Source organism: Lycium barbarum, chromosome 6 (genome assembly GCF_019175385.1).
Source record: "Lycium barbarum isolate Lr01 chromosome 6, ASM1917538v2, whole genome shotgun sequence".
In the NCBI taxonomy this organism is placed as follows: Eukaryota; Viridiplantae; Streptophyta; class Magnoliopsida; order Solanales; family Solanaceae; genus Lycium; species Lycium barbarum.
In genome coordinates this window covers 90,593,473-90,618,840 of record NC_083342.1, presented here as the reverse complement: position 1 = coordinate 90,618,840, position 25,368 = coordinate 90,593,473, and the positions used below count along the sequence as shown (strand labels likewise).

General features: G+C 38.3%; 1 protein-coding gene across 1 annotated transcript; it reads right to left on the bottom strand.

The window, feature by feature from the left end:
- Positions 1-1,090: 1,090 nt before the first annotated feature.
- Positions 1,091-12,124, bottom strand: LOC132644789 (large ribosomal subunit protein uL1c). The gene is made up of 7 exons (XM_060361396.1): positions 11,762-12,124; positions 10,051-10,230; positions 9,890-9,944; positions 8,723-8,850; positions 1,946-2,029; positions 1,533-1,658; positions 1,091-1,453 (listed from the first exon to the last, which is right to left on the bottom strand). Exons 1-7 carry the CDS (start codon positions 12,074-12,076, stop codon positions 1,319-1,321), a joined length of 1,023 nt encoding a protein of 340 aa, XP_060217379.1. The 5' UTR covers positions 12,077-12,124; the 3' UTR covers positions 1,091-1,318.
- Positions 12,125-25,368: the final 13,244 nt, after the last annotated feature.

The following is a 25,368-nucleotide window of genomic DNA, read 5'->3' as shown; positions in this document are numbered from 1 at the left end:
AGTTGAATTACGTTCAATTGAAACGCTATATATTATGTATTTATCTTTTCCGATGTTGTAGCAGCAAAATCAATGGAGATTTCTCCGGTGAAATGTTGGAACGATGGAACGATTGAAAGGTTTGTTGTTGGAATGATGGATAGGTTTAATTGGATGTTTGGGGTTCGTTACAGACTTTCAGGTTTTTATATGTGATGGGTAGGGGTAGTAACGTCTTTTCTTATTATTTTTTAACTTAGAAGGGCAAATATTAAAGACCACGCATTACGGGGGCAAAAATTAAAGACCAACGCATTTGAAGGGCATTCGCGCGAATTGCCCAAGAAAATAACGTGCATCTTAATATAATACAGTAACTGTTATTCTTGAATCTTTTCCTTTCATCAATCTGAACATTGAAAATTTAATTGCAGTAAGTAGTCCTTTTATGTTAGTACCGTTATTCTATTGCTGCAAATAAGCATTAGAATTCTACTGTATCATACATCTGAAAGGAAGAAGTGGAGTATTAATTAATGAGCCAATTAAGAGAAAGGCCAAAAAAAGGAGAAAAAAGAAAAATATCAATGGTGAACATAGAGAGACGTCATATCACCTTATCTATGTCTAACTTTATGTTATATATAAATGATTCTTTTTGTTTACTATTTTTATTACATGGGAAGACGAAAGAGGATAGCTAATTCCATATTTGGCAGCTTTTTAATTGCTTTGTATAAAACTCAACAAACCAAATACAATATTTGGTTATCATTTTATAATCCTACATAAATAAAACAGATATAACATATGAATTGATTTATGCATTTTTTTTATACGCAGGGTAGATAATTCAATAACTAAATCTTGCATAACTAATCCCTGTTACTCTAACCAGCAACCAAGACAACCGAGATAAAATAACTAAATCATGCATAACTAATCTCTGCTTTACTCTAACCAACAACCAAACGACCCCTCAGAGTTTATTCACCCATCAGTTGTTTGCACAAACTCAGACATGACCACAAATTAGAGAATCTTGCGGTGTTGGAAACTTCTGAAATGTAAGTTAGCTCCCCTTTTTGCAAATCGTAGCATGAGATGTACATTAGCACCTAAAGAGAAATCAATTTAACATTAAATTGACAAAATCAAACAAGATTATTTTTTTAGCAACTGTGCCTATGAATGCTTCCACAGTGATATTGACAATATGGCGTTCGATCTCCTTTCAAACTCCACCTACTTTGTATCCTAACCCTCTCAAAATGGAAGCTGCCGAAGAAGCTAGGTAGATGATAGAAGATAGAAGATACAATATACATGTGTTGGTCAATTAAGCATTCGGAAGCTTGTACTCGAGCATCTCCCTTACATTTAACCGAATGGATGGCCCCATCGACGAACATACATGTGCACTCTTCCAATAAACACCTTTGGCGCCTGATGGCTTGTTTGCTTCTACTGATTTCTGTCATTCAAAGAAATGTAGTTGAAATAATTTTAAACGGTATATTTAAACTATTCCGGAAGCTAAGGATAAAACTTACCACTGCTGCAATGAAGTTTATGATAAGATCTTCTTCCGAGAAATTTGCTTTTCCAAATGGCAAGTGAACAATTCCAGTTTTATCTGCTCGGTATTCTACTTTGCCCTTTTTGAATTCTTCTATAGCCTGGAAAAAGTACAACAAGTTTACATACTTGAATACATATTCGAGGAGCAGAACCCCACTCAAAACCGAAAAAAGGCCCAATGAGTGAGTCATCACTACCTACTCGCTAATCACGTTGTTTCACATTTTCTTAACTCTGAATAACATCCAGCTAGGATATATGTGTTTTTCCATTTTTCATTTATATAAAGATCTAGGCATTCCTCTATTACAAATAGAAAGTTGAGCATAAGAAAGAGAGTATTCTGATTAACTTGATTCACAAGCAGAAAATACTCACACTTTACCTGAGGTATATTTGTAGTGACAGTACCAGCCTTTGGGTTTGGCATGAGTCCTCTAGGTCCCAGGATCCTACCTAAGCTAGCAACCTGCGACAAATAATAGAGAAAATATCCATATGAATGGACAAAAGAATGATGCAAAATGAGCCACAGATATGTTCAAGTAAATAAAACTGATTTCTAGACAAAAATAACTTTTTCTTATAAGGTCAAGCTTTATTAATAAAGTACCAAGAAGGTACAGGAACTACAGTAAACAACAAAAAAACGACCAATAGACTATCAGTAATATCGAGTAACCCCTGCTAACAAACTTAAGTCAGCAGAGGTGCAACTTTTTAAGACAACTCAGCCAGCCTTAAAATGGAAAAGGGGGGAGGGGAGCCTCTGTGATTTATCACTCAGCTTAAGCTAGAATCAATATTTCCATCCATCCTGCAGCATTACTAGATTTATGATAGAACAAGATGGACCATATTTCATGCAATATACAATGCGAAAAATGTTTCAGGATATGGAACTTAAAGCATTGAAACGTCGAGCACAAATCGAAATTTAAAGATTTAACTTTTTTTGAAAGAAGGTTTGCTTAGAATATATGTACTTTGATGACTAGCCAAATTTCGAGGTCGAGGAATTTTAAGAGTACTAACCTAACAAAAGGTATGAACAAGTGTACACTGAATGACGGAGAAAGACGCGGAGTTGGTGATAGAAACTTCTGTGGGAATTCAGCAAAATTTGTACATCTCATTCAACCAAATCATTTTTTAGCTGTGCAGTTTTTTCAGAAGAAAAGGAGAATACAGCTAGAGCTTTTCACCAGGCCATGTGAGTTCTTGTTGGAATTAATGCATTCACAAGGATACTATCCTTGACTTTTATGTTTTCTAGGAGTTCTTTATTGTTTCAAGAATATCACTTAGTCTTTCAATATTATCTTAGTTTTTCAAGAAATCTTTTAAAAGTTTGTGATACATGTATCTAGTGAATTGTGATACATGTATCTAGTTATTTGTGCAAGACTTTTGAATTGGTTTTTTGAGTCGTATAAATAGAGATGTAATTGATGATTGTAATCATCTCAAGTGGCCTTAAGTATCCTAATACAACTTGAGCATTCTCTAAGAAAAATATTCTCTTTCTATTCTTTCCTACAAATTGGTATCAAGAGCAGTTTTCGTTCTTAATCTGGGGTTAAGTGAAGAAGAAAAAATTATGGTATCTAAAACAAATGATGGTGCTGATTCTTCAGTTGTTCTTACTCCATTTTTTGATGGAAATGACTTTGAATACTGGAAGATAAGAATGAGAACTTATCTGAAAGCTTAAGGTTTGTGGACTATTGTTGCAAATGGCTATGAAGAGCCAGAAGACGATGGTGAACTTTCAGTAGCAGAGATAAAAAATCTTGAGGCTAAGCGTCGTCAAGATGCAAAGGCTTTGAGCAAAATTCAAATGGGAGTCTCAAGAGCATTATTTGCAAAAATTGCTACTTGTGAGACTGCAAAGCAAGCTTGGGAGTCTCTGGAAGCTGAGGTGTATGGTGACGAAAAGGTACGCACTATCAATCTTCAAACTCTTAGAAGAGAGTTTCAAAATTTGAAGATGATAGAATCTGAAAAAATCGATGAATATTGCACAAGAGTCATGAATATTATTAATGAAATGAGAAATCATGGTGATGAAATTTTTGACCAACAAGTTGTGGAAAAGATTCTAATTAGTGTCACAAAAAAGTAAGAGTATATTGTTGCTATCACTGAGGAGACGAAAGATCTTTCTAAGCTTTCCATCAAAGAGCTAGTTGGATCGTTTCGTGCACACGAGAAGCGAAGATTTTTCATGAGAATCAACCCAAAGAGACGGCTTTCCAGTCCAGAACCAATGATAATTCTCAAAATTTCTCAAAGAATCAACAAAAAAAAAGTACAATCCAAAAAAGAAGCAGGATCGTGATGGCTCTACTAAGAAGGTTGAAGAAAAAGGTGAGAAAAGTACTAGTCTTTTTTGTAAAATTTGCAAAAAGACTAATCATAATGCAAAAAAATGTTAGCACAAAGGCAAGCCCTAATGTAACTTTTGTAAAAAGTTTGGCCATATTGAGAAGGACTGCAGGCACAAGTAACAGGAGCAAGTAAATTTCTGTGAAGGAAAAGAGGAAGAAAACCTTTTCTACGCTTCTCAATCTAATGCTTCAGCAAAAAGCAATGAATGGTATGTTGATAGCGGTTGTACCAATCATATGACTGGAGATGAAAAGGCTTTCCTCTCAATTAACCACAGCATAACTTCTAAAGTGAGAGTGGGGAATGGAGCTTTAGTTGATGCAAAAGGTAAAGGTACCATTTCGATCAACAGAAAAGGGAGCGGTAAGCAAATTCATGATGTCCTTTATGTTCCTGACTTGGAAGAAAATTTGCTTAGTGTTGGTCAGCTCATGGAAAATGGTTATTCTCTTGTGTTTAGAGATAATTGTTGTAGAATTTATGATAAAATTGAGCCAAATCAAGTCATCGTTGAAGTAAAGATGATAAAAAGAAACTTTCCTTTACAACTTCATTACAATGCATTCAAAAATGAAGTTGTAGATGATTCATGGCTTTGGCACAAAAGGTTTTGTCACTTGAATTTTCATGGTTTGAAGCTTCTGAAGCAAAAAGACATGGTGCAAGGCCTTCCTGAGATACATACTGAGGTGGATCCATGTGAAAGTTGTATTATGGGAAAGCAACATAGAAAGTCTTTTCCAAAAGGGAAGTCATGGAGAGCAAGTGTACTTTTGGAATAAATCCTTACAGACATTTGTGGACCAATGAAGACTCCATCTCTGCGAAGCCAAAGGTACTTTCTAATTTTTATTGATGATTTTTCAAGAATGACTTGGGTTTATTTCTTGAAAGAAAAGTCAAAAACATTTGCTACATTCAAGAGATTTAAAAGCCTTTGTTGAGAAGCAAAAAGGCTGCAGCATCAAAATCATTCGCAGTGATAGAGGAGGTGAATACACAAGTCGAGAATTTGAAGAATATTGCAAAAATGAAGGCATTGAGAAGCAACTTACAGCAGGGTACACTTCTCAACAAAATGGTGTATCTGAAAGGAGAAACAGAACCATTGTTGAAATGGCCAGAACGATGATGAACGAGAAAGGGCTGCCAAAATATTTTTGGGCAGAAGCAGTACATACAGCAGTGTACATCCTCAATAGGTGCCCGACAAAGGCATTGAAGGATAAGACACCAGTTGAAGCTTGGAGTGGAATGAAACCTTCTGTAAGTCATTTTAAAATTTTCGGGTGTATTTGTTATGCTCATGTACCTGCTGAAAAAAGAACAAAATTGGATGAAAAGAGTCAAAAATGTATATTTCTTGGTTATAGTGATGTGACAAAAGGCTATAGGCTTCTCGATGTCAAAACTAACAAACTTGTTGTTAGTAGAGATGTCATTTTTGATGAAAAAACAGCATGGAATTGGAAAGATAAAAAGGTGGAGAATACTTCTATCATTTCTTTAAATGTGCCAAGTCAAGAAGAGGATGAGGAAGAGGAAGATGTCCCTCAAGGGGGAGAAATCTCAGATCCAGAAGATGAAGAACCACCTCCAAGAGGAACAAGAATGTTGAGTGACATCTATCAAAGATGCAACTTTGCCTGTATTGAGCCAGAAAATTATGAGGAGGCAATAAAGCATGATGTTTGGAAGACAGCCATGGTAGAAGAAATTCGGATGATTGAGAAAAATAATACTTGGGAGCTTGTGGATGTACCCAAAGAAAGAGAAGTTGTAAGTCTAAAATGGATTTACAAAATCAAACTCAATCAAGAAGGAGAAATTCAAAAGCACAAAGCAAGGTTGGTTGCTAGAGGTTTCACTCAAAAGCCAGGTATTGATTTCTACGAAACTTTCTCTCCAGTTGCACGTCTTGAGACAATTAGAACCTTGATTGCTGTTGCTGCACAAAAGAAATGGAAGATTTTTCAACTTGATGTTACGTCTGCATTTCTAAATGGAAAACTTGATGAAGAAATTTATGTTGAGCAACCTCAAGGATTTTTTGTTCAAGGGGGAGAAGAGAAGGTGTACAGGCTAAAAAAGGCCCTTTATGGGCTGAAGCAAGCGCCAAGAGCCTGGTACAATGAAATTGATACATACTTTCTGAAAAATAATTTTTAGAGAAGTAAAAGCGAAGCCACTTTGTATGTGAAACAAGAACATGGCAGCATTGTCATTGTTTGTCTCTATGTGGATGATCTGATTTTTACAGGAAATGATTTGAAGATGATGCAGAAATTCAAGCAAGATATGATGCAAACCTATGAAATGAGTGATCTTGGGTTGCTACATTATTTCTTGGGCATTGAAGTTTCTCAAGTGAAAGAAGGAATTTTTATTTCTCAAAGGAAGTATACTAAAAGTATTCTTCAAAAATTTAAAATGATGGATTGCAGGTCTGTGGCCATACCATTAGCAGCAAATGCGAAATTCAGAAAAGATGATGGAGCAACGAAAGCTAATAGCTCACTTTACAGGAGCTTGATTGGAAGCCTGCTATATCTTACTTCAACAAGACCTGACATTTTGTTTGCTGCTAGTTTATTATCCAGATTCATGCAAGAACCAAGCCAAGTGCATTTTGGAGCTGCAAAGCGTGTTCTACGCTACTTGCAAGGAACAATGGATTATGGGATAATGTACAAATTTGATGGAGATTTGGACTTAATTGGCTATTCTGATAGTGACTGGGCTGGAAGTATAGATGACATGAAGAGTACTTCTGGTTATGCTTTCTTATTTGGTTCAAGCATTTGTTCTTGGTTGTCAAAAAAGCAAAGTGTTGTTGCTCAATCCACTGCCGAAGCAGAATATGTCTCAGCAGCTAAGGCTACTTCTCAAGCTATTTGGCTTAGGAGAATTCTTGAAGATATTGGTGAAAAACAAAAAGAAGGGACTGTTTTGTATTGCGATAACAAATCAGCGATTGCCATTGCCGAGAATCCGGTCAACCATGAAAGATCAAAGCATATTTCCATCAAGTACCATTTTATCCGAGAAGCACAAGAGAAAGGTGAAATTCAATTGCATTATTGCCAGACAGGAGAACAACTTGCTGACATCTTCACCAAAGCACTTCCTATAGAAAAAGTTTTGCTATCTTCGAGAACGCATTGGAGTTGTCAAGCAAATGCATTAAGGGGGAGTGTTGGAATTAATGCATTCACAAGGATACTATCCTTGACTTTTATGTTTTCTAGGAGTTCTTTATTGTTTCAAGAATATCACTTAATCTTTCAATATTATCTTAGTTTTTCAAGAAATCTTTTAAAAGTTTGTGATACATGTATCTAGTGAATTGTGATACATGTATCTAGTTATTTGTGCAAGACTTTTGAATTGGTTTTTTGAGTAGTATAAATAGAGATGTAATTGATGATTGTAATCATCTCAAGTGACCTTAAGTAGCCTAATACAACTTGAGCATTCTCTAAGAAAAATATTCTCTTTCTATTCTTTCCTATAGTTCGTTCATAACAAGCTACGGATTGTTAAGTTATATAGTTAGGTTGACAAGGCCCAGACACATGCACAAAAACTTTAGGTGTGGAAGTGTGGCTATTGGTCATAGAAAAAGGGCGAGTGGGAACCTCTGTGATTAATCACTCAGCTTAAGCTAGGCTCAATATTGCGGTCGAGGAATTTTAAGAGCACCAACCTAGCAAAAGGCTAAGTTGCGTGCACTCTTCGTTTTTGATGCCGCACCCGTCTCGAAACAGGACGGGTGCGGGTGCGGGTTCGGGATACATCTCGTATACGGTCAACCATCTTCGGACACTTTGACCGGAGTCCACAGACAAATTTGGGGGGGAAATTGAGATTTTGATTTCTCAAATAAAAGATAAAACAGATTTAAGACATGGGAAATGGCATACCTTCAATATCCTAGTCCTTTTGTCTCATATTCGTTGCTTCATGTTTCTGGCCAAATAGAAAGAAACCAAGAATTCAAGGGGTCGTGTTCTTTGTAGCTCTATTTTTATAATTTTGAATTTTCTTAGTCGAATCCCCGCACCCGTGTCCATATACCTAGATCCGCACCCTCGAATCTTAAAATTTATATTTTGCCTAATCCGACACTCGGATCATTACCCGTATTGGAAACTCGCACCCGGGTCCGAGCAACTTAGGCAAAAGGTATGAACACGTGTAAACTGAATGACGGAGAAAGACTGCAGAGTTGGTGATAGAAGCTTCTGTGAAAATTAAACATAACTATGTTTCATTCAACCAAAGACGGAGAAAGACTGCAGAGTTGGTGATAGAAGCTTCTGTGAAAATTAAACATAACTATGTTTCATTCAACCAAAGACGGAGAAAGACTGCAGAGTTGGTGATAGAAGCTTCTGTGAAAATTAAACATAACTATGTTTCATTCAACCAAATCACTATTTTAGCTGTGAAGTTTTCTCAGAAGAAAGGGAGAAGACAGCTAGAGCTTTCGACCAGGGCATATGAGTTGGTTCATAACAAGCCACAGATTGTTATGTTATATACTCAGGTTGACAAGGCCCAGACGCATGCACAAAAACTTTAGGATTGAGATATGCTGAATTGTTTGAGACGAAGACAGTCACTCTTTGCCTGCAAACTTCAATATGAGATTCACCAAACCAAGAGACAGAAGTTCATAGGCTGGTTGTCGAAGTGAGTATAAAAATGAAAAAGGAGATCAAATTGAACACCAAAGGCAAGTCAGACAGTTTTATTAGCAAAGACACACCTTAGGCATCATATCTGGTGTTGCAATCAATTTGTCAAACTCCATAAATCCTCCCTTTATCTGTTCTATCAAATCCTCTCCACCCACTATATCAGCTCCTGCATTTTTCGCTTCATCGAACTTTTCACCTGTAGAATTTTAGCTGCAACACAATTAGCATACCAAAATAGTGACTACAGTTCCAGGGAAATATTTTAAGACCAGAACGTTCCAGAATACCATCAAGATCACATCCTAAATACAAAAATGCCTCGCATAGTGCATTCAGTAGATAGAGTCACTAAAACTAGACAAACAATCACACTGAAAAGGAAGATCCATAAGTCTATGATCATCATTTTTAAGAAAAAGAAACTCTTGAAATTCTCATTAATCTTTGGAGTGTATTAAAAAAAACTGGAGGATGCATGTTATAAGTTCACTAGACAATCTGATTAACCAAGCCCTAATTTGGGATGACAACCATATCTGATATTCTAGTTTGCAGAACATTTCCACATTATCACACCCAGTTACTTGTATCACATGTTCAATTTTATTAAATGACATTTTAATTTTGTTAATACAAAATAAAAATGACAATATTTTCTAGAAGCAATGAAAGGAGTTCACCAACAACCTCAACAGACCAAATATTAAGGAATCTACTTTCCTTGGTAGATTATATTTATGTCTTCACTTCTCCCACCGCTGCATGAAGAGATACAGTTTCTATTATGCAAAATCAAAAGGCTTAAATATGACTAGAGATTAAACATGCAACAACGTCATTGAAAGGTTACACCAGTAATTCATGCATAGTACTTTTTATGAGTTGGTCTTCAGTAATATTTAATCAAGAGACATCCCAACTTTTACATTTGGAAGATTGTCTTTGGTAGTCTAGAGAAGAACCAGATATGACTTTTCCTATGTGCAGTGGTAAAGGCGGTGGATTTCATACATATTAACACATATTTATAGTGCAGTATATTCCCTTAGAGATGAGAGATGACTCCAGTGACTGCAAGCAATTAATTATAGTTCAAATGCCAACTTTTTCTTCTAGCTTTTCAAAAAGCATGTCTTGCTTTCCAGAGCATTAATGACACAATCTTCAGAACTGAAGACCAATTTATTTGGCATACTATCATAATCGATTCACACAAAATATATCTTAAGGAGTACCTTGGGTAAGAACAGCCACTTTAACAGTTTGACCTGTTCCCTTGGGCAAATTAACCTGAAATAAAGAAGTCACCACAATTGGAGATACTAATATACCACTAAACACACGATATAAATTTTGAAGTATGTAATGATGCTGAATGAAATCTCTGAAAACTTACAGTTGCCCTAAGCTGCTGATCGTTGTATTTTGGGTCAATGTTAAGCCGGAAATGGGCTTCAGCTGTTTCAACAAACTTTGAGCTAGCTGTTTGTTTGAGCAGTTCTATAGCTGTTTTCAAGTCATAATCTTTCTTGATTTCTCTTAATTTTTGGATCTCCAAGAACCTCTTAGACCGCGTCTAATTATTATGGAAAAAAGAAGTAACTGAGTAAATGGATGGAGCAATAGGTAAATGAGATAGAGGGAGAACCAGAGAATTTTGATACTTGAGGTAAGAGCTACAGGAAAAGTATATCAGAAATGTAGTTTGAAAATCAATACAGATGATCTTACTAGCATCTCAAACAGTTCAAAATTCGCCACGTGTACTGTGACATCCATTACTGGTCGAAAAAAATACAAGCACATGCAGAAACATCTGAAATGTTAAACGGAGGACTGCATATTTCTTCAAATGTCTTAAATACTAGGACAAGGATCACATGAGGAAGTTCAAATGGTCTAATTCAATTCCCCTACACAAGGTCTAATATTTGCTGCATCAAAATTGATTGTTCACCGTTCATTGATCTTTGCCGTCATGATTCCACTTTCTAAAGAAGATTCTTTTACCACATTTTATTAGTATTACACCAAAAGTAACTTAACATTCCGAACCCTCACATGTTTGGGCAGGAGGAAGATAGCCTACATTAAACAGACTAATAAACTTGTGCTCCAATACAAACAGGAAAGTACAGGTCATGGAAACACTTGCTTCATAACCTGCCAGAAACTGCAAGCATATAAAAAACTAGCTTCCTTTGAAATGATACACAGTGTAAGATTGGGGAATTTTGACTTGTCAACCACAACACAGATACAATCTTCCCTTAATACTATTTCTTTTCCCTTGCTATGAAATTGTAATTTACGTATTATTTAGTTCCACTACCTAATCTTAGTAAAATTATATTTTTTTAATAACGACGGTGTCCGAGCGAGCTCGGCACCTCAATTAATCGACCAACTACCTGCTACTTCCCACTCAGTCCACCAAGGCTTAGAGATAGTACGAAACCACCTACTATTATAATGAACTACTGAATTATCTCATCATCACAACAAACACAACTTCGGGGGTTAAATCAGTACTGACCAAATTTACATAAGCAAACAAATTCAGACAAGTTCCCCCATAAAAAAGCCATCTTTCATGTAATATCATAACATTATTAAGAAATACTCTATCCTCTTCAGGGGCAAGAAGTGATTTTCATAGTAATACCATCACAAGAATTACAAAATATCAAGCAAAACCGACATATCACACGGAAAAAAACAATGTTTCATATCTAACATCCATAAAACTAATAAGAAAGGGAGAGATCCACTTTAGGGGCAGAAAAGTTATTTTAATAGTAATATCATCACAAGAATCAAGAAATACAGCAAATTAAGCAAAAATCCACAATAACACAACAACAAAAAAAACAACAAATCTTTCTTATCTACAAAATCCATAATATCAACAAGAAACAGATGAGTTCTCCACATACTCTCCCTCTCCATGGGCAATGAAGTTAGTTTCATGGTAATATCATCATCAGAAGAATCCAAAACACAAAAAATTAAGCAAACCCCACATATAAACACAACAAAAAAAAAAACAATCTTTCATAGCTAAAATGCATAAAATCAACAAGAAAACAATGAGTTGTTCAACATACTCTATCCCTCTTCAAGGGCAATGCAGCTTTGCCTTTCTTGGGCTTAGAAGTTGGAATTGCAACAGCAACAGCAACAGCCCCTTCTTCTTCTTCATCAACAGCAGCCTCTTCAACCTCAGCTTCAGCAGCCATTGCTGCAACAACAACACCTCCATTTTTCCTTTCTCTGTATTGGATAATTAGTGGATGTAGACAAAAAGATTTGTGGGGTGTTAAAAAGAGAGGCTTTGGTTTAAAAAGTAGAGAATTGGGGTTGAGTTCCTGTGAAAGAAGTGAAGATAGAGTGAGAGTAGAAGGTGTAGCTGTGGAAGCCATTGTCGTTGAGTGTGAAGGGATTGTGGTGAATAATCAAAATTCATTTATATATGCCTATCCATCTGTTGTATGTTGATAATGAGATAAGAGAGGTTGTCTAGTAAGGTATATTATAGATTTACCCATTTTGACCCAATGAAGTTAACAGAATATGTGATTTGACCTACTAGATTTTGATTTATTTACATATAGGTCCTCTATTATTCCTTGGGAGAGGATGAAAATACATCATTAGGGGTCGTTTGATTTGCGAAGAGGATAGGGAGGCATCATAATATTAATAGGGCTTGTTTGGTGTAAAAACAAGTTAAGCAGGGATTAGTTATACTGAAATTGGTTATACTGAAATTGGTTATCCTGAAATTGTTTATCCTGATATTATTTCTTATTGAAATTGTTTAGTTTGTTGTATTTAAAGTAACATACATTGCATAATCTAAAAAACATTGCTTGTTTACAAGCATACCCTCCAGTTTATTTAGTAGAAAAAGGGTTTGAGGGACCTCGGGGCTATTTGTGTCATTTCATTATTTTATCATGGGATAACTAATCCTGAGATTGTATTCCATCCCAACCAAGGATAACTTATCCTGGTACTTTTTTTATTAGTGGGACAACTTATTTTAGGATTAATAACCAAACGAGGGACAAGGCGGTATTAAATTTTTATCCCAAAACTATTTTTCGTATCCATCATACCAAACGACCCCTTGGATTATATATGAGCATTAGAGTATTGTAAATTACCTGATTAAATAATTAACTTTAAGAATTAACAATCAAAGTGAAAATGAACTTCACTCGATAATGGTGAAGTTTTAGAAAGTATATACGCAAAACATATATCTTACATTAATTTGCATGATATAAACTCTCAATAGGGATAAAATTCAACCTACATACCATCTTATAATACAATACAGTTGTGGACAAGACTTGTTAAAATTTGTGTTTATTTGGTTTATACCTGGAAAAAGCATACGACAAAGTCCCAAAGAAGATTCTATAGAGATGTTTGGAGGATAGAGGTATTCCTGTAGCTTATATTAGGGTCATTAAGGACATGTATGAAGGTGCTAAGACCTGGATCAGGACTATGGGAGAAGACTCGAAACATTTTCCAGTAGTGAGGGGGTTGCACCAGGGATCCACTCTTAGTTCATTTTTATTTGCTTTAGCAATGGATATACTGACGCGACACATTCAAGGGAGATTTTGTGGTGCATGTTATTTGCGGATGACATTGTATTGACTAAGAAGATGCGAGGCGGAGTTAACGAGAGGCTGGAGGTTTGGAGACACAGATCCTTGAGTCGAAAGGTTTCAAGTTGAGTCGGAATAAAACTGCATACGTGGAGTGTAAATTCAGTGACGCGACTCTTGAAACGGACGTGGACCTAAGACTTGACTCACAGGTCATCCCCAAGAGTGGAAGTTTCAAGTACTTAGGGTCAGTAAGGTAATAGAGAGACTGACAAGGAAGTGTCACATCGTATTGGGTGGGGTAAATGAAATGGAGGCTGGCGTCCGGTGTTCTGTGTGATAAAATGTGATGTCAAGACTTAAAAGTAAGTTCCACAGAGTGGTAGTTAGAACGACTATGCTATACGAGGTGGTTGACCAGTCAAGAACTGACATATTTAGAAGATGAGAGTAGCAGAGATGAGTATGCTAAGATGGATATGTGACCACACCAGGATAGATAAGATTAGGAATGTAGATATCCAGTATAAGGTTGATGCCAGAAGTGAGGCCGAGATGGTTCGGGCATGTGAAAAGGAGAGGTGTGAATGCCTCGGTAAGGAGGTGTAAGAGGTTGGTCGTTGTGGGCTTGAGGAGGGGTAGCGGTAAGTTGAATAAGTATTAGGGTGAGGTGATTAGGTAGGACATGGCTCGACCTCAGCTCACTAAGGACATGACCCTTGATAGGAATGGTGTGGAGGTCAAGAATTAAGGTAGAAGGATAGTGAGTAATCAGACGCATTTTCTTTTCCATTCCCGGAGTTTTAGCATTATTCTTGTATCCTATTATTCTCTTTTATTAGATTTTTATTACTACATGTTGTTTCTTTAGCCTCGGTTACCTTATTATCTTACTATTATTTTACTTCTTCTTGCTATTGTTTCTTTAGCCTCGGTTACCTTTGTCATGCCCCGAACCATCGCCTGGGTGTAACATGGCACTCGGTGATTGTCTGCATGTGATCGAGTGAACCAACTGGCTGGCTGAATCAACATGTGATATCAAACATACTAAATGCGGTAATACACTGACACATGCTGATCTACTAAAATTCTGACTGAAATATCATAAATGTAGAAATACTGAATAAGTAACCGACAAGGCTCACACCAAAAGATGCTAAACATCTGACTGACTGGACTATACTATAAGAAGCCTCTAAAGAGTACTGAACTACTAACTATTTATTGGGACAAGGCCCCCGACATACCTCACTGATAGAACTAATATAAAGACTGAAAGTATGATAACACCCCGAGGGAACTGGGGCTCACTAAGCAGCTGATACGAGAAGGTCCCGAAGAAAATGATCGATACCTGAAATATTGGAGAAATCGAGAGGGATAGAACTGGATTTTTATTGTATCGAAGAAGGTGATGAGCTAATATCAGGAGGGGATAGGCTGTTTGGAGCTTCATCAAGTGGCGTTGAGGCGGCGGAGTGGGATATAGAAGCAGAAGTGTCGAATTGTGCAGGGACTGCTCTGTGCAAAGCTGAATCTGCTGGACACATGTTACACCTCGGAAAATTCCCCGTTGATGCACAGTGAATAGACTAATGAAAAGCACGAAGTATACGGTATTGCAATAAGTGAGAAATGACCTTTGATGACCCTAATTGAGATTTGCAAAGACATTCAGAGTAAGAGGAGAAAGTTTGCCAAGAGAGGGCAAGGCATACGATGTGTATCGGAAAGAATTTATGAGTAATAAGTTAATGATGATTTAATAGTGTCTTGGAGAAGAACTATAACGTCCCTTAGATCGTTAATGAGGTGTTAAACAAGTATCAAGAAGTTTCCATAAGGATTGGAGATCAAACGAAGTGACGAGAACAAGATCAGAGAAAAGATGGGTTACACGGCCGATTATACGGTCCGTATAATGGTCCACAGAATCGTCACAGTGAAGGTCCCTCACTGATGGGATTACGGTCACTTATACGGACCGTATAATGTGTCGTATAATGGTCACAGAAGCGAGATGTTGATAGGGTGATTTCACGGTCACTTATACGGACAGTATAAATTTATACGGACTGTATAAGTGTCCGTATATTTTCCCGACGGGTCAGATTTTAAGTTTTAAATAAGAGGACCCAAGTTCATTATTTTCATTTCCCATCTTCTCATTTCTTCTCCATGACTCAAGAACTCTCTAGAACCCTCTCCGCTCTTCTTCCACAAGAACCCAAGAGAAATTGATGATCAACTTCATCAAACTAACAAAATCAAATGTATGAAACACATTAAAGTCCATCCAAGCCAAGGAATTCCAATGGAAGTGAACTAGGGTTTTGGCTCAAGTGAAGTATTTCCACTCGAGGTTCATTCCCACACTATCTAAGGTAAGTTTTAAGATCATTCCATGTTGTTTGAGATATTGAGACATTGAAAGACTTGGATTGTAGAAGAATATAGAAAATGGGTATTGAATGTGAGAATAGTGATGTTTGTGAGTAGTAGCTTGGGTTGAATAATGATTCTTGATATGTTATGATTATAATCATGTTATAAATGACATTGAGAACATGGGATAAACATTGTATATGAGTGAAAGTAATAGTGTGCTATGACCATGGATATGGATGATTGGAAGTGAATTGAGAAGTAAGGATAATGTAGGTGAATAAAGACCATTGTTATGATGTTGTGAATGTTGTTATGGATGCTTGGGAGTCGATATGTGATATGAGGAAAGTCGTATAAACAAAGGAAATGCTGCCCAATTTTCTCTAGCTTTAGTAAGCACATTCTTATAATCGTTTAGCTAATGTTAATACGAACTCCCTTAAAGGTAAAGACGTGAGCATTGAAGGAGAACGATTAAACGGTAGAATAGCTAAAGGAAAAGGCATGTAAGGCTAGTCCTTTCTTTCTAAGGCATGACTCCTATGGCATGAATCCTCCTATCTTTCCATGGTTTTCCTACATGTCGGAAATTATGAGTCTACGATTATAAAAAGCTTCATACAAGATAAAGAAAAGAGATACGTTATGAGCATGAAAATACTAATAATGAATCTAATTCTAGAAGTCCTAAAGCTCATGATATGACATTCCTACGAAGCTAATGATCCTTATATGATTCCTATGATATTATTTTCGCTACCTCTCCATGACTTTCTTACATTCCGGGAACTATGAGTCAACATTGATAAAGAGCTTCTTATGAGATAAAGATGAGAAATATGTCATGAATACGATGATAATGATGACGATGAGTAAGTATAGAGAATCTTAAAGTGAGGTACGATGTCCATGAGGTTAATGATCCTAAGTATAGTTCCATTGATGTTTTTCCTTGTGTACACTCACCTTAAAATGTTAGTCCCTTCAAGGTGAGATATGACGATTATGATCACTCCATAACGTAGTCGGGGGTTCACGACCTCATGTCACCCCGACATAGCCATGGTTACCTTCAAGTTTTAATGTATGTTTAATGATGAATGTATGATGATGCTAAGTTTATGATAAGGCTATGATATGCCTATGCGATGTATAATAATGATAAGTTTGTGTTGACTATATGACGATATGATTCCACCGTGCCTAGATGGCCGGGAATGTCACCGCGAAGGCGGGCTACATACGATTCCACCGTGCCTAGATGGCCGGGCATGTCACCGCTAAGGCGGGCTGCTATGTTTACACCGAGCCTAAAGGGTCGGGCATGACACCACTAGTGGGCGGCATATGATGGTACATACTCAGTACAATGTTCGCACTGACGTTCGTTTTCTTTGGACGTTGTGTTCATGCCCACAGGTAGACAGGGAGGCGACCCAGATTTATAGAAGCCGATAAGCATACTTTTGAGAGCACTCCATTATTCCGAAGGTGCCATTGATTTACTATTTTGTGTACATATATGTTTTGGTCACGACGGGGTCCTGTCCCGTCCATATGTCTAGTACTCTAGTAGAGGCTCATAGATACGTATGTGTGGGTAGTATGGTCTCACGATGTCCTTATTGTATGTATATTATTTTGATAGCCAAATAGCTTATGTATATATAAAGGTAATTATGTTCAAAGTAAAAAAAAATGGTTTTCCTATGATTTGAGTATAAGATTAATAAATGAACGCTTGGTGTGTACGATGGGTAATGGTACGAGGGGTGCTCGGTGGTTAGCCCCGGGTACCCCTAGTCGGGTCATGACAACACAACATATGTGTTTCTGATGGATTTAATTGCATCAATGAAGAGGTTGCTGGAGAGTAAAAAATTTCTACTGTACGATCAAGATTAGCTGCTGGTTAGGCAGAATGTTTCTCCAAAACTTCATTAGCTGGTTGGGCAGAATGTTGCTCCAAAGATTCATTCAAAGTTGTGAGATATGAACTGTTAGAATCTGCAGACAAAACATCGCTAGTAGACACATAAGGTAAGACAAGTTCATCAAAAATCACATGCCTCGAGATAAAAACTTTCTTTGTTTGAGGGTGATAGCATTTATAGCCTTTGTGAAGTAGACTATATCATATGAATACACATGGGAAAGTTTTGGGTTGGAACTTATTCCTATTTTGTCCTTTAAGGTACGGAAAACACCTGCAACCAAAAACCTTCAAGGTATTGTAATCCGCGTCTTTCCATATAACTTAGAGAATGGGGATTGCATACTCAATGTAGAGGTAGGCATTCTATTGACTAAAAACGCCGCGGTCATAAAAGCTTCAACCCAAAGAAACAATGGTAGATTTGCATTAAAGAGTAGAGTCAAGCCCGTCTCAACGATGTGTCTATGTTTTCTTTCTGCTACTCCATTTTGTTCAAGAGTATGTGGACAAGAAATTTGTCTTTTGATACCATTCTGAGCCAAGTAAGTAATAAAATCTAGACTGTTAAATTCTCCTCCCCCATCACATTGAAACACTTTAAGTTTCCTTGAAAATTGATTTTCTACTAATTTGTGAAAGGTCATAAAAATGGGTAGAAAATCAGACTTCTTCTTTAGGGGGTAAATCCAAGTAAATCGCGTACAATCATCAACAAAGATAACATAGTATTTTATTCCTTGTGAAGAAGCAATAGGGGCTGGTCCCCATAAATCACTATGTATTTGTGCTAATCGCTCAAGATCTTTCTTATTTGAAACTTGAAAAGGCAACTTACAACTTTTTCCCATTTGACAACAACTACAAACTGAAATTTTTTTATTCCAAGTCTTAACATCAATCATCTTATTGCTATGCAGAAAAGTAAGAATTCTTGAGTGTGGGTGTCCTAGTCGTTGATGCCAGATGGTGTCTGAGTTCTTCTCTACTTTCATAGTTGCCAAAGCTTTATGTAAACTTTCTTCCAATGCGTACAAGTCTTGTCTTCTATTCCCTTTTGCCAGAACTATTCCCGTTCTCTTGTCCTTAACAATAAAACCCTCATCAGTAAACTTAAGAGAGCAAGCATTATCTTAAACAAATTTACTAACAGAGATAAGATTCTTTCTTAGTTTAGGCACAACGAAAACACCCTTTAAATACAGGTTCGCTCCAATATTTTTATCTCCAATATGTGTAATTGGTAGTTTATCACCATTTCCTGCCATAACCAAATCAGTTCCCTTAAATGGAGATAAATTTGTAAGAGTACCTGAAGAGTGTACCATGTGATTGGTCGCACCTGAATCCATGTAGAGATGATTATCATGCTGATCACCAAGTGATATAGCTGCTAGAGCTTGGGGTACTTCTTGTTGTGCCTAATAGGAGTAGTCCTATCTATAGAAACAAGAGAACGTTGTATGGTTGTTTCTTTCACAGATCTGACAAGCATTATTCTTGGAATTCTCTTTCGGGGAACTTGGTCCAGTTGATTGTGTATTATATTGCCTTTGATTAAATCCTCCTCTATTGCCTTTGCCTCTTTCATTTCCTCTTCCTCTAAAGGAATTTCCACGACCTCTTCTTTGAGTTTTCTGTGCCATGAAAGCCACAGCTGAATCAAAATTAGGTGATGGTGTTTGTTCCTCTCCGTCTTCCCTCATGTCAAACCCTCTGAGGGCAGTCACAAACTGGCTAAAAGTAGGGTATGGTGGTTTACCCAACATTACAGTGCAAAGGGTCTTGTATTTGTTCCCAAGTCCTCTAGCAAAATTAATGACTTTGCTATTGATACGCTCAAATTACACCTATTAATGGCGTAAAGCGGATGTTGTCAAATATAGTAACCCAACAAGGTTGGGGTCGAATCGCACAGGGAATATGGAGAGAAAAGAGTATTAATCGTATGCGATACTAGTCTTTAAAGGCTTTAATCCTATTCCTGATAGTTTGAAATAGTTGCTGAATAATGTAATTAAGTATTTTGACTGAAATTGTATTTAATGCGAAATAGAGACTAAGGTTGTGTTCCCCAATGTGATTAGATATTATGCTTCAAGTTTCAATGTGATAAACTCCTAATGGTTGTTCTATGAATATGCACTTGGTCTCTTAAGGACTTCTTAATGTTTTCCAACAGTTAAGTCGTATTACCTCTTTATGATTCTTCCAAATGTAAAAGAGTTGCAATCGAAGAATGACCAATAATGCCAATTTAGAATTGTTCTTATCCCTAAGTTAGTCTATTAAACGAGGGTTAACGCCTCGAGTCATTGTCATTCAATCTTACCAATACTAACTCTCTTTCCCAAGAAAAGTTAATATAATGGCTTAGGATAATGCTTGCAATCATCACCCAACGCTAAATCACAAAAATTGAATGAATACCAACAACCATTATGCATATATCAATAATAGAAACCCATTCACACAATATCCATCATGGGACTCACAACCTTAGCTTTAAAATTAGCTACTCATAATCTTGACTAGCAAAGAAAGCTTAAAAGTTGACATAATATACTTACAATGCAATTACAAGGTGGAATGGAAGTGAAGTAGTTTACTTTAAATGCTCCAAAAACTTCTAATATGAAAAACCTAGAGTTTATTCTCTCAAAAATATATCTGGCTGCTGAATTAAAACCCTACATTAAGTATTTATAGAGCCAAATATCGCGCCAAGTTTCTGGACAAAAATGCCCTTACGCGGCATCGTTACGGACCGTAACTCAGGTTACGGTCCGTCCTTCATTTCGTCATTTGTCCGCTTGTTGTTACGGCCACCATGCGACGGACCATAACCTGTGTTACGGTCCGTCCTTCTAAAGCGTAACTTGTGACATTTACTTGGTAACTCTCTGGAATTTTGGCTGATGCTACGGTGAGATGTTACGGACCGTAACATGAGTTGTGGACCGTAACACCACATCGTAACACTGATGTTTCCAATGAAAACTTCCTGGAAATTTGACTCCTGTTATGGTTCAATGCTACGGATCGTAACATGAGTTACGGACCGTCATTTAGCTCCAATTTGTCCGTTTTTCAGCATTTCATCTCATTTCCAATTCTTAGTTAACCTACCCTATAAAATACAAAAATAGCATAAGAAACAATGTAAAAACACTTAAAAACAAGCAACACTCTAGTTACAAAGGCATAAAATGTGCCGAAATTTACGGCACATCAACACCCCCAACTTAAGCTTTTGCTTGTCCTCATGCAACTACCATAAGATTCACTACTAACACACGACATCTTAGCAAAATAAGAATGACTACGGTGGTTTTGGCATGTGTTTCTAGCACGGACCCTTCAATCCAAGAAAAATATTAAGGCTCTTATCCATCTCCTATTTGTGACACAAGATGCACATTTGAGCAAAATTTCAATTCACTATGCAACCTCAATTAATGACACAATCATAGTACGGGGGTCTCTATGCACATGAATTTCAACTTCCGGAAAGCAGTTACTTCGAAACCTACAATCCTTACGCCATCACATAGACCGACGAATGTCCCAATACACATTTACAACATAAATGGGACAGAAGACTAAAGAGACAGAAGAACACTCACACTCACAAAGAAATTTGCATACCATGCGTGCACTTACCATAGGCTTGCCTTTATTTTCCATGCCTTCAACTTTGAACAATTTGATTGTGATCACATTAGGACTTTTTGGGCTTGTAACATTAGCTTAGGGACGGGTAGGATGAATATTTGGATATCGGTGACTCACCCTCCTCGACACTTCTTTTTGACTTCATTCACCATTCTTCCTATCATTTCCGACCCTCCATCTTCAGCGTGGATTTATTTAGAGCTTATATATCTATATATATATATATATATATATATATATCCACGCTGAATTATGCCCCTTAATTTTCGCGATCACCCCAACAGGCCTTTTAGCTTCATTTTTCGCATTTTTCACTTGTCACCCCCAACTTAGGCTTTTAGCCTCATTTGCCATTCTTCAGTGTCAAGGAGGGACTTGGTGCCAAATGGGTTTATTCACATAAGGGAAAGAGGTTAGTTCACGGTTAATCGAAGAAAAAGTCTATAGGCTCAAAATGGGAGACTAGGGATCATTTTCTGTACGGGCTAGGCTCATTTAAGATAAACAGGCTTTGGGGTTAACACAAAGAAAGCCTAAGATCACTTCACAATCAAACTCTCCTTAGAATTCACGCACGACCAACCGGGCAAGTTCTAGATTACAAGCATCATATGCAAATAGAAACTAAGAACTCACAACACAATGGCATAAGGATTGTTTAAATACTCTGACTTCATTTCCGTTTGAAGATTTCACATGCATGAACACCCTGTCTTTGCAATATCATTAAAAGAACCATACATGTCAATATCAACAACTCATTCTTGATGTGCATCACAAATTATTTTTTGGAGGGATATCATTGAACTGTATAAACCACTTTTATCTATGCTAGAAACACGGACCACCACCACTTAAGTCATCATTATTTTACTTCTATATTAAACATCCTAAACATGCCAGGTTCAACATACACATAGCATTCTTCGGGAATAGAACACATAGCAAAGAATAGCCGAAGAAGGTCCTAACATATACTTAATAATAAAAACACTACCAACAAAAACACAAACAATAACAGTTGTCCGAAACACATGCTTACTATCACAAATATCCACCAAAAACAAAAACAATAAAAACAATATCCAGTATACCAAAACAGCAATCCCAATCAAACAATAGCAATTACCCACACCCCCAACTTAAAATCATGCATTGCCCCCAAGGCATCAATATAATGCATCGAAAGAACGGAGGGCCTCCCTGGAGCGCACTAGGCGCTCGGATCTGCAGCAGCATCACGAGGTGGAGCAGTGGTGGTGTCAGGCTGGCCAACACTGGAAGTCCCAGTCACAGTGGGTGGGGGAGAAGCATGGTGAGCCGGCTCAATGGGATGGGTTGAGCTAGAAGTAGCTCCTGCGGTGTCAGAACTCATCCGGGACTCTTGGCGGATCTTCTTCAAAGTACGCCGCTCCTCCTCCTCATTCTATGAGCACAAATCAGCAAATGGATCAAGGCTCTGGAGAATGGGGTCGAGGTTTTCATCATCTGGCGAGGCTCTCCTGCGCTTCCCTTTGGCCAAAGAGGGGATATCCTCTTCCAACTCCTCGTCGTGCTCTTCCTCAACCGTGTCCTCGATGTCATCATCCCCTAGTAGGCTCTGAACCGGCTGGTATAGGATCTGTACCAACTCCGTGTCTACTTTAGGAAGCTGGTCTGTCGCCACAGCCACTTCCTGGGCCTTCAATTTCTGCACATCATCCTTGACAGACCGCAACTCACTTCGAATAGTGCCCAACTCCATAGCAGGGTGTGTCCTGGTCAGCTCAGTCATTCTGTTCTCAATACCATCTATCCGAGAGTGGATCCGTAGGTGGTCATCAGCCAGTTGTTCTTTGATTGGCCGAAACGCAGCATCAATGGCTCTTTTAGTGTACAATTTCAGCTCAGTCATGAGCTGTTTGACCTGCCTATCTGTGCTATCTGCTTGCAGGACCACTGCCCCAAAATTCTCCCTATTGAACATCATTTTTCTCGCAAGCTCGGGTGGGACTCCCGGTATTGGTTGAGCCGGTGCTGGGCTCGCTCCAGTCGACGAGGTAGGACCACCCGAAGTAGGTGTGGCTGGAGCTGGCATGGGCTGTGTAGCATGAGCAGCCGGTGGAGCCTCAGAATCTGTGGGCTGACCCGCAGCAGCTTCCTCAGTACCCATGATAGCCAAGGGTATAACATCTGATCCCGTTGGCCCCTCCGGGACCTCAGAAGACAATGCAGATGGCATTGAACCCTAGCTCAACACATCATCCTTCCCCTTTGTGATGTCATAAATACTTCTGGCGATCACACTATGATCGATATGGGGTAGGGGTTCTGGTAATGCACGCAAGCATAATAGCGTAAGCAGACATGGATGAATGAGGGAAGTGGTCGGCTGAGTGGCTCTCTCTCGGAGATCTGTTGCTATCAGTCGTCCGAAGTTGATCTTATACCTCGACATAATGGCAGCTACAAGAACAGCCCTGTCCGGAGTCAAAACATTATCTGTCTGGGTAGGACGGATGTGAAATAGAACAATCTGCCACCAAAACTTTGCCTCTGGCGTGATGTTGTTTTTCCAAATTCGCGTGGTGGCTGTCAACTTTGGCACCATGGCCCATTCGGGATCTGTTGTTCGTGCAATAACTGAAGTCACCCATTTTCGGACGGAGATTGTATCTTTCTGTTCAATTTTGTATACAAACTCCCCTTCTTCCGCTGCTGTAGGCTCTATATAATCCTCCCCGAATAGTATTCTATTGATAGCCGTCGGAGAGATGTCTATCTTCTTTTTCCGCATTATTACCTCGGTCATTGCCGGCACTTGACTTGCACGCTGCCCCTTTTTTAGTGCTTTGAATACAGCAGCCCCGTACGAAGTGTAGAATTCCCGAACAAGAACCGGGATGTAAGACCCCACAGAGTTTTTTAGAAAATCTAACTTATGGAAGCGGATAGTGTCACGAATGCCTGAATAACCATCGAGACCGTTGAAACTGACGGTCCTCTCCTCAAAAATACTCCACCTTGGGTCCTGCCCCTCATTCTTTACCAGCTCACACCCCTTGTTGTACAAATCTTCAGATCCCTCCACAGAAAACTGGAGGATCTTCTCATTCATAGCTTGCATCCGAATGACAAGTTCTCTCCTTTCCTGCTCGCGCTCTTTTTCGCGCTCCTCCGCAGTAGGCTGTCTAATGGATGGGTGAGGTCGGTGTGGTGGGGTGACAGCCTGCGTGGGTTCACTCTGGCTCGACGAACTCGACTCCTCGGCCGAGGAGGAACTTTCTGATGGTAGGTCTGGCCGTCTAGGTGTGACTGGTGAGGCTGGCCTGCTAGGTGCGACTGGCCGCTTTGTAGTCCTGGCATCCTTGATTAGATCATTGTCGCGTAGCTTTGAGGGTACTTTGCTTGCAGCACGACCTTTTCCTTTTTCCGCAACCTTAGGTGAAACCTTCTTTGCTTGTCGTGGTTTACCCATACCTGTGTAAGGTAAAGTTAGATATAATACATGAGAAGCTATTCAATTATACAATTTATTGGTTCAAGTTAGCTCAGGTACCGTAACACAGTCGATGGACCGTCATACGCGTTACGGTCCGTATCTTCAAACCGTAACTTAGTTTGTTCATTTCTAACACAGGGACCGTAACACAGTCGACGGACCGTCCTACGCGTTACGGTCCGTAACATGGTACCGTAACGTAACCAAAATTTCCAGAAAGCTTTCTGGAAAATCATAGGTGTTACGGTACCAGGTTACGGACCGTCGCACGTGTTACGGTTCGTAACACCTCACCGTAACATCCTTCAAATTTCCAGAAAGTTTTCATGGAAATCCTCGATGTTACGATGTGGTGTTACGGTCCGTCAATGGGGTTACGGTCCGTAACATCTCACCGTAACATCATTCAAATTTCCAGAAAGTTTTCATGGAAATTCTTGGTGTTACAGTGTGATGTTACGGTCCGTAACACACGTTACGGCCTGTAACATTGAATGACGGGCATCAATTAACAGACAAATTGCTTGGCCAATTTTCTCATTTTAAGCACGAGGCCTAGATTTTCGACTTTATGCTTCTTGGGTATGGTGTAAAACAACATTTTATCCC

Coding starts and splice junctions, on each gene's coding strand:
- LOC132644789 (XM_060361396.1), bottom strand. CDS start 12,076: ATGGCTTCCACAGCTACACCTTCTACTCTCACTCTATCTTCACTTCTT. Junction 10,231..11,761: donor TGCCCTTGAAGAGGGATAGA/GTATGTTGAACA, acceptor CATAATAATTAG/ACGCGGTCTAAGAGGTTCTT. Junction 1,659..1,945: donor TCACTACAAATATACCTCAG/GTAAAGTGTGAG, acceptor TACTTTTTCCAG/GCTATAGAAGAATTCAAAAA.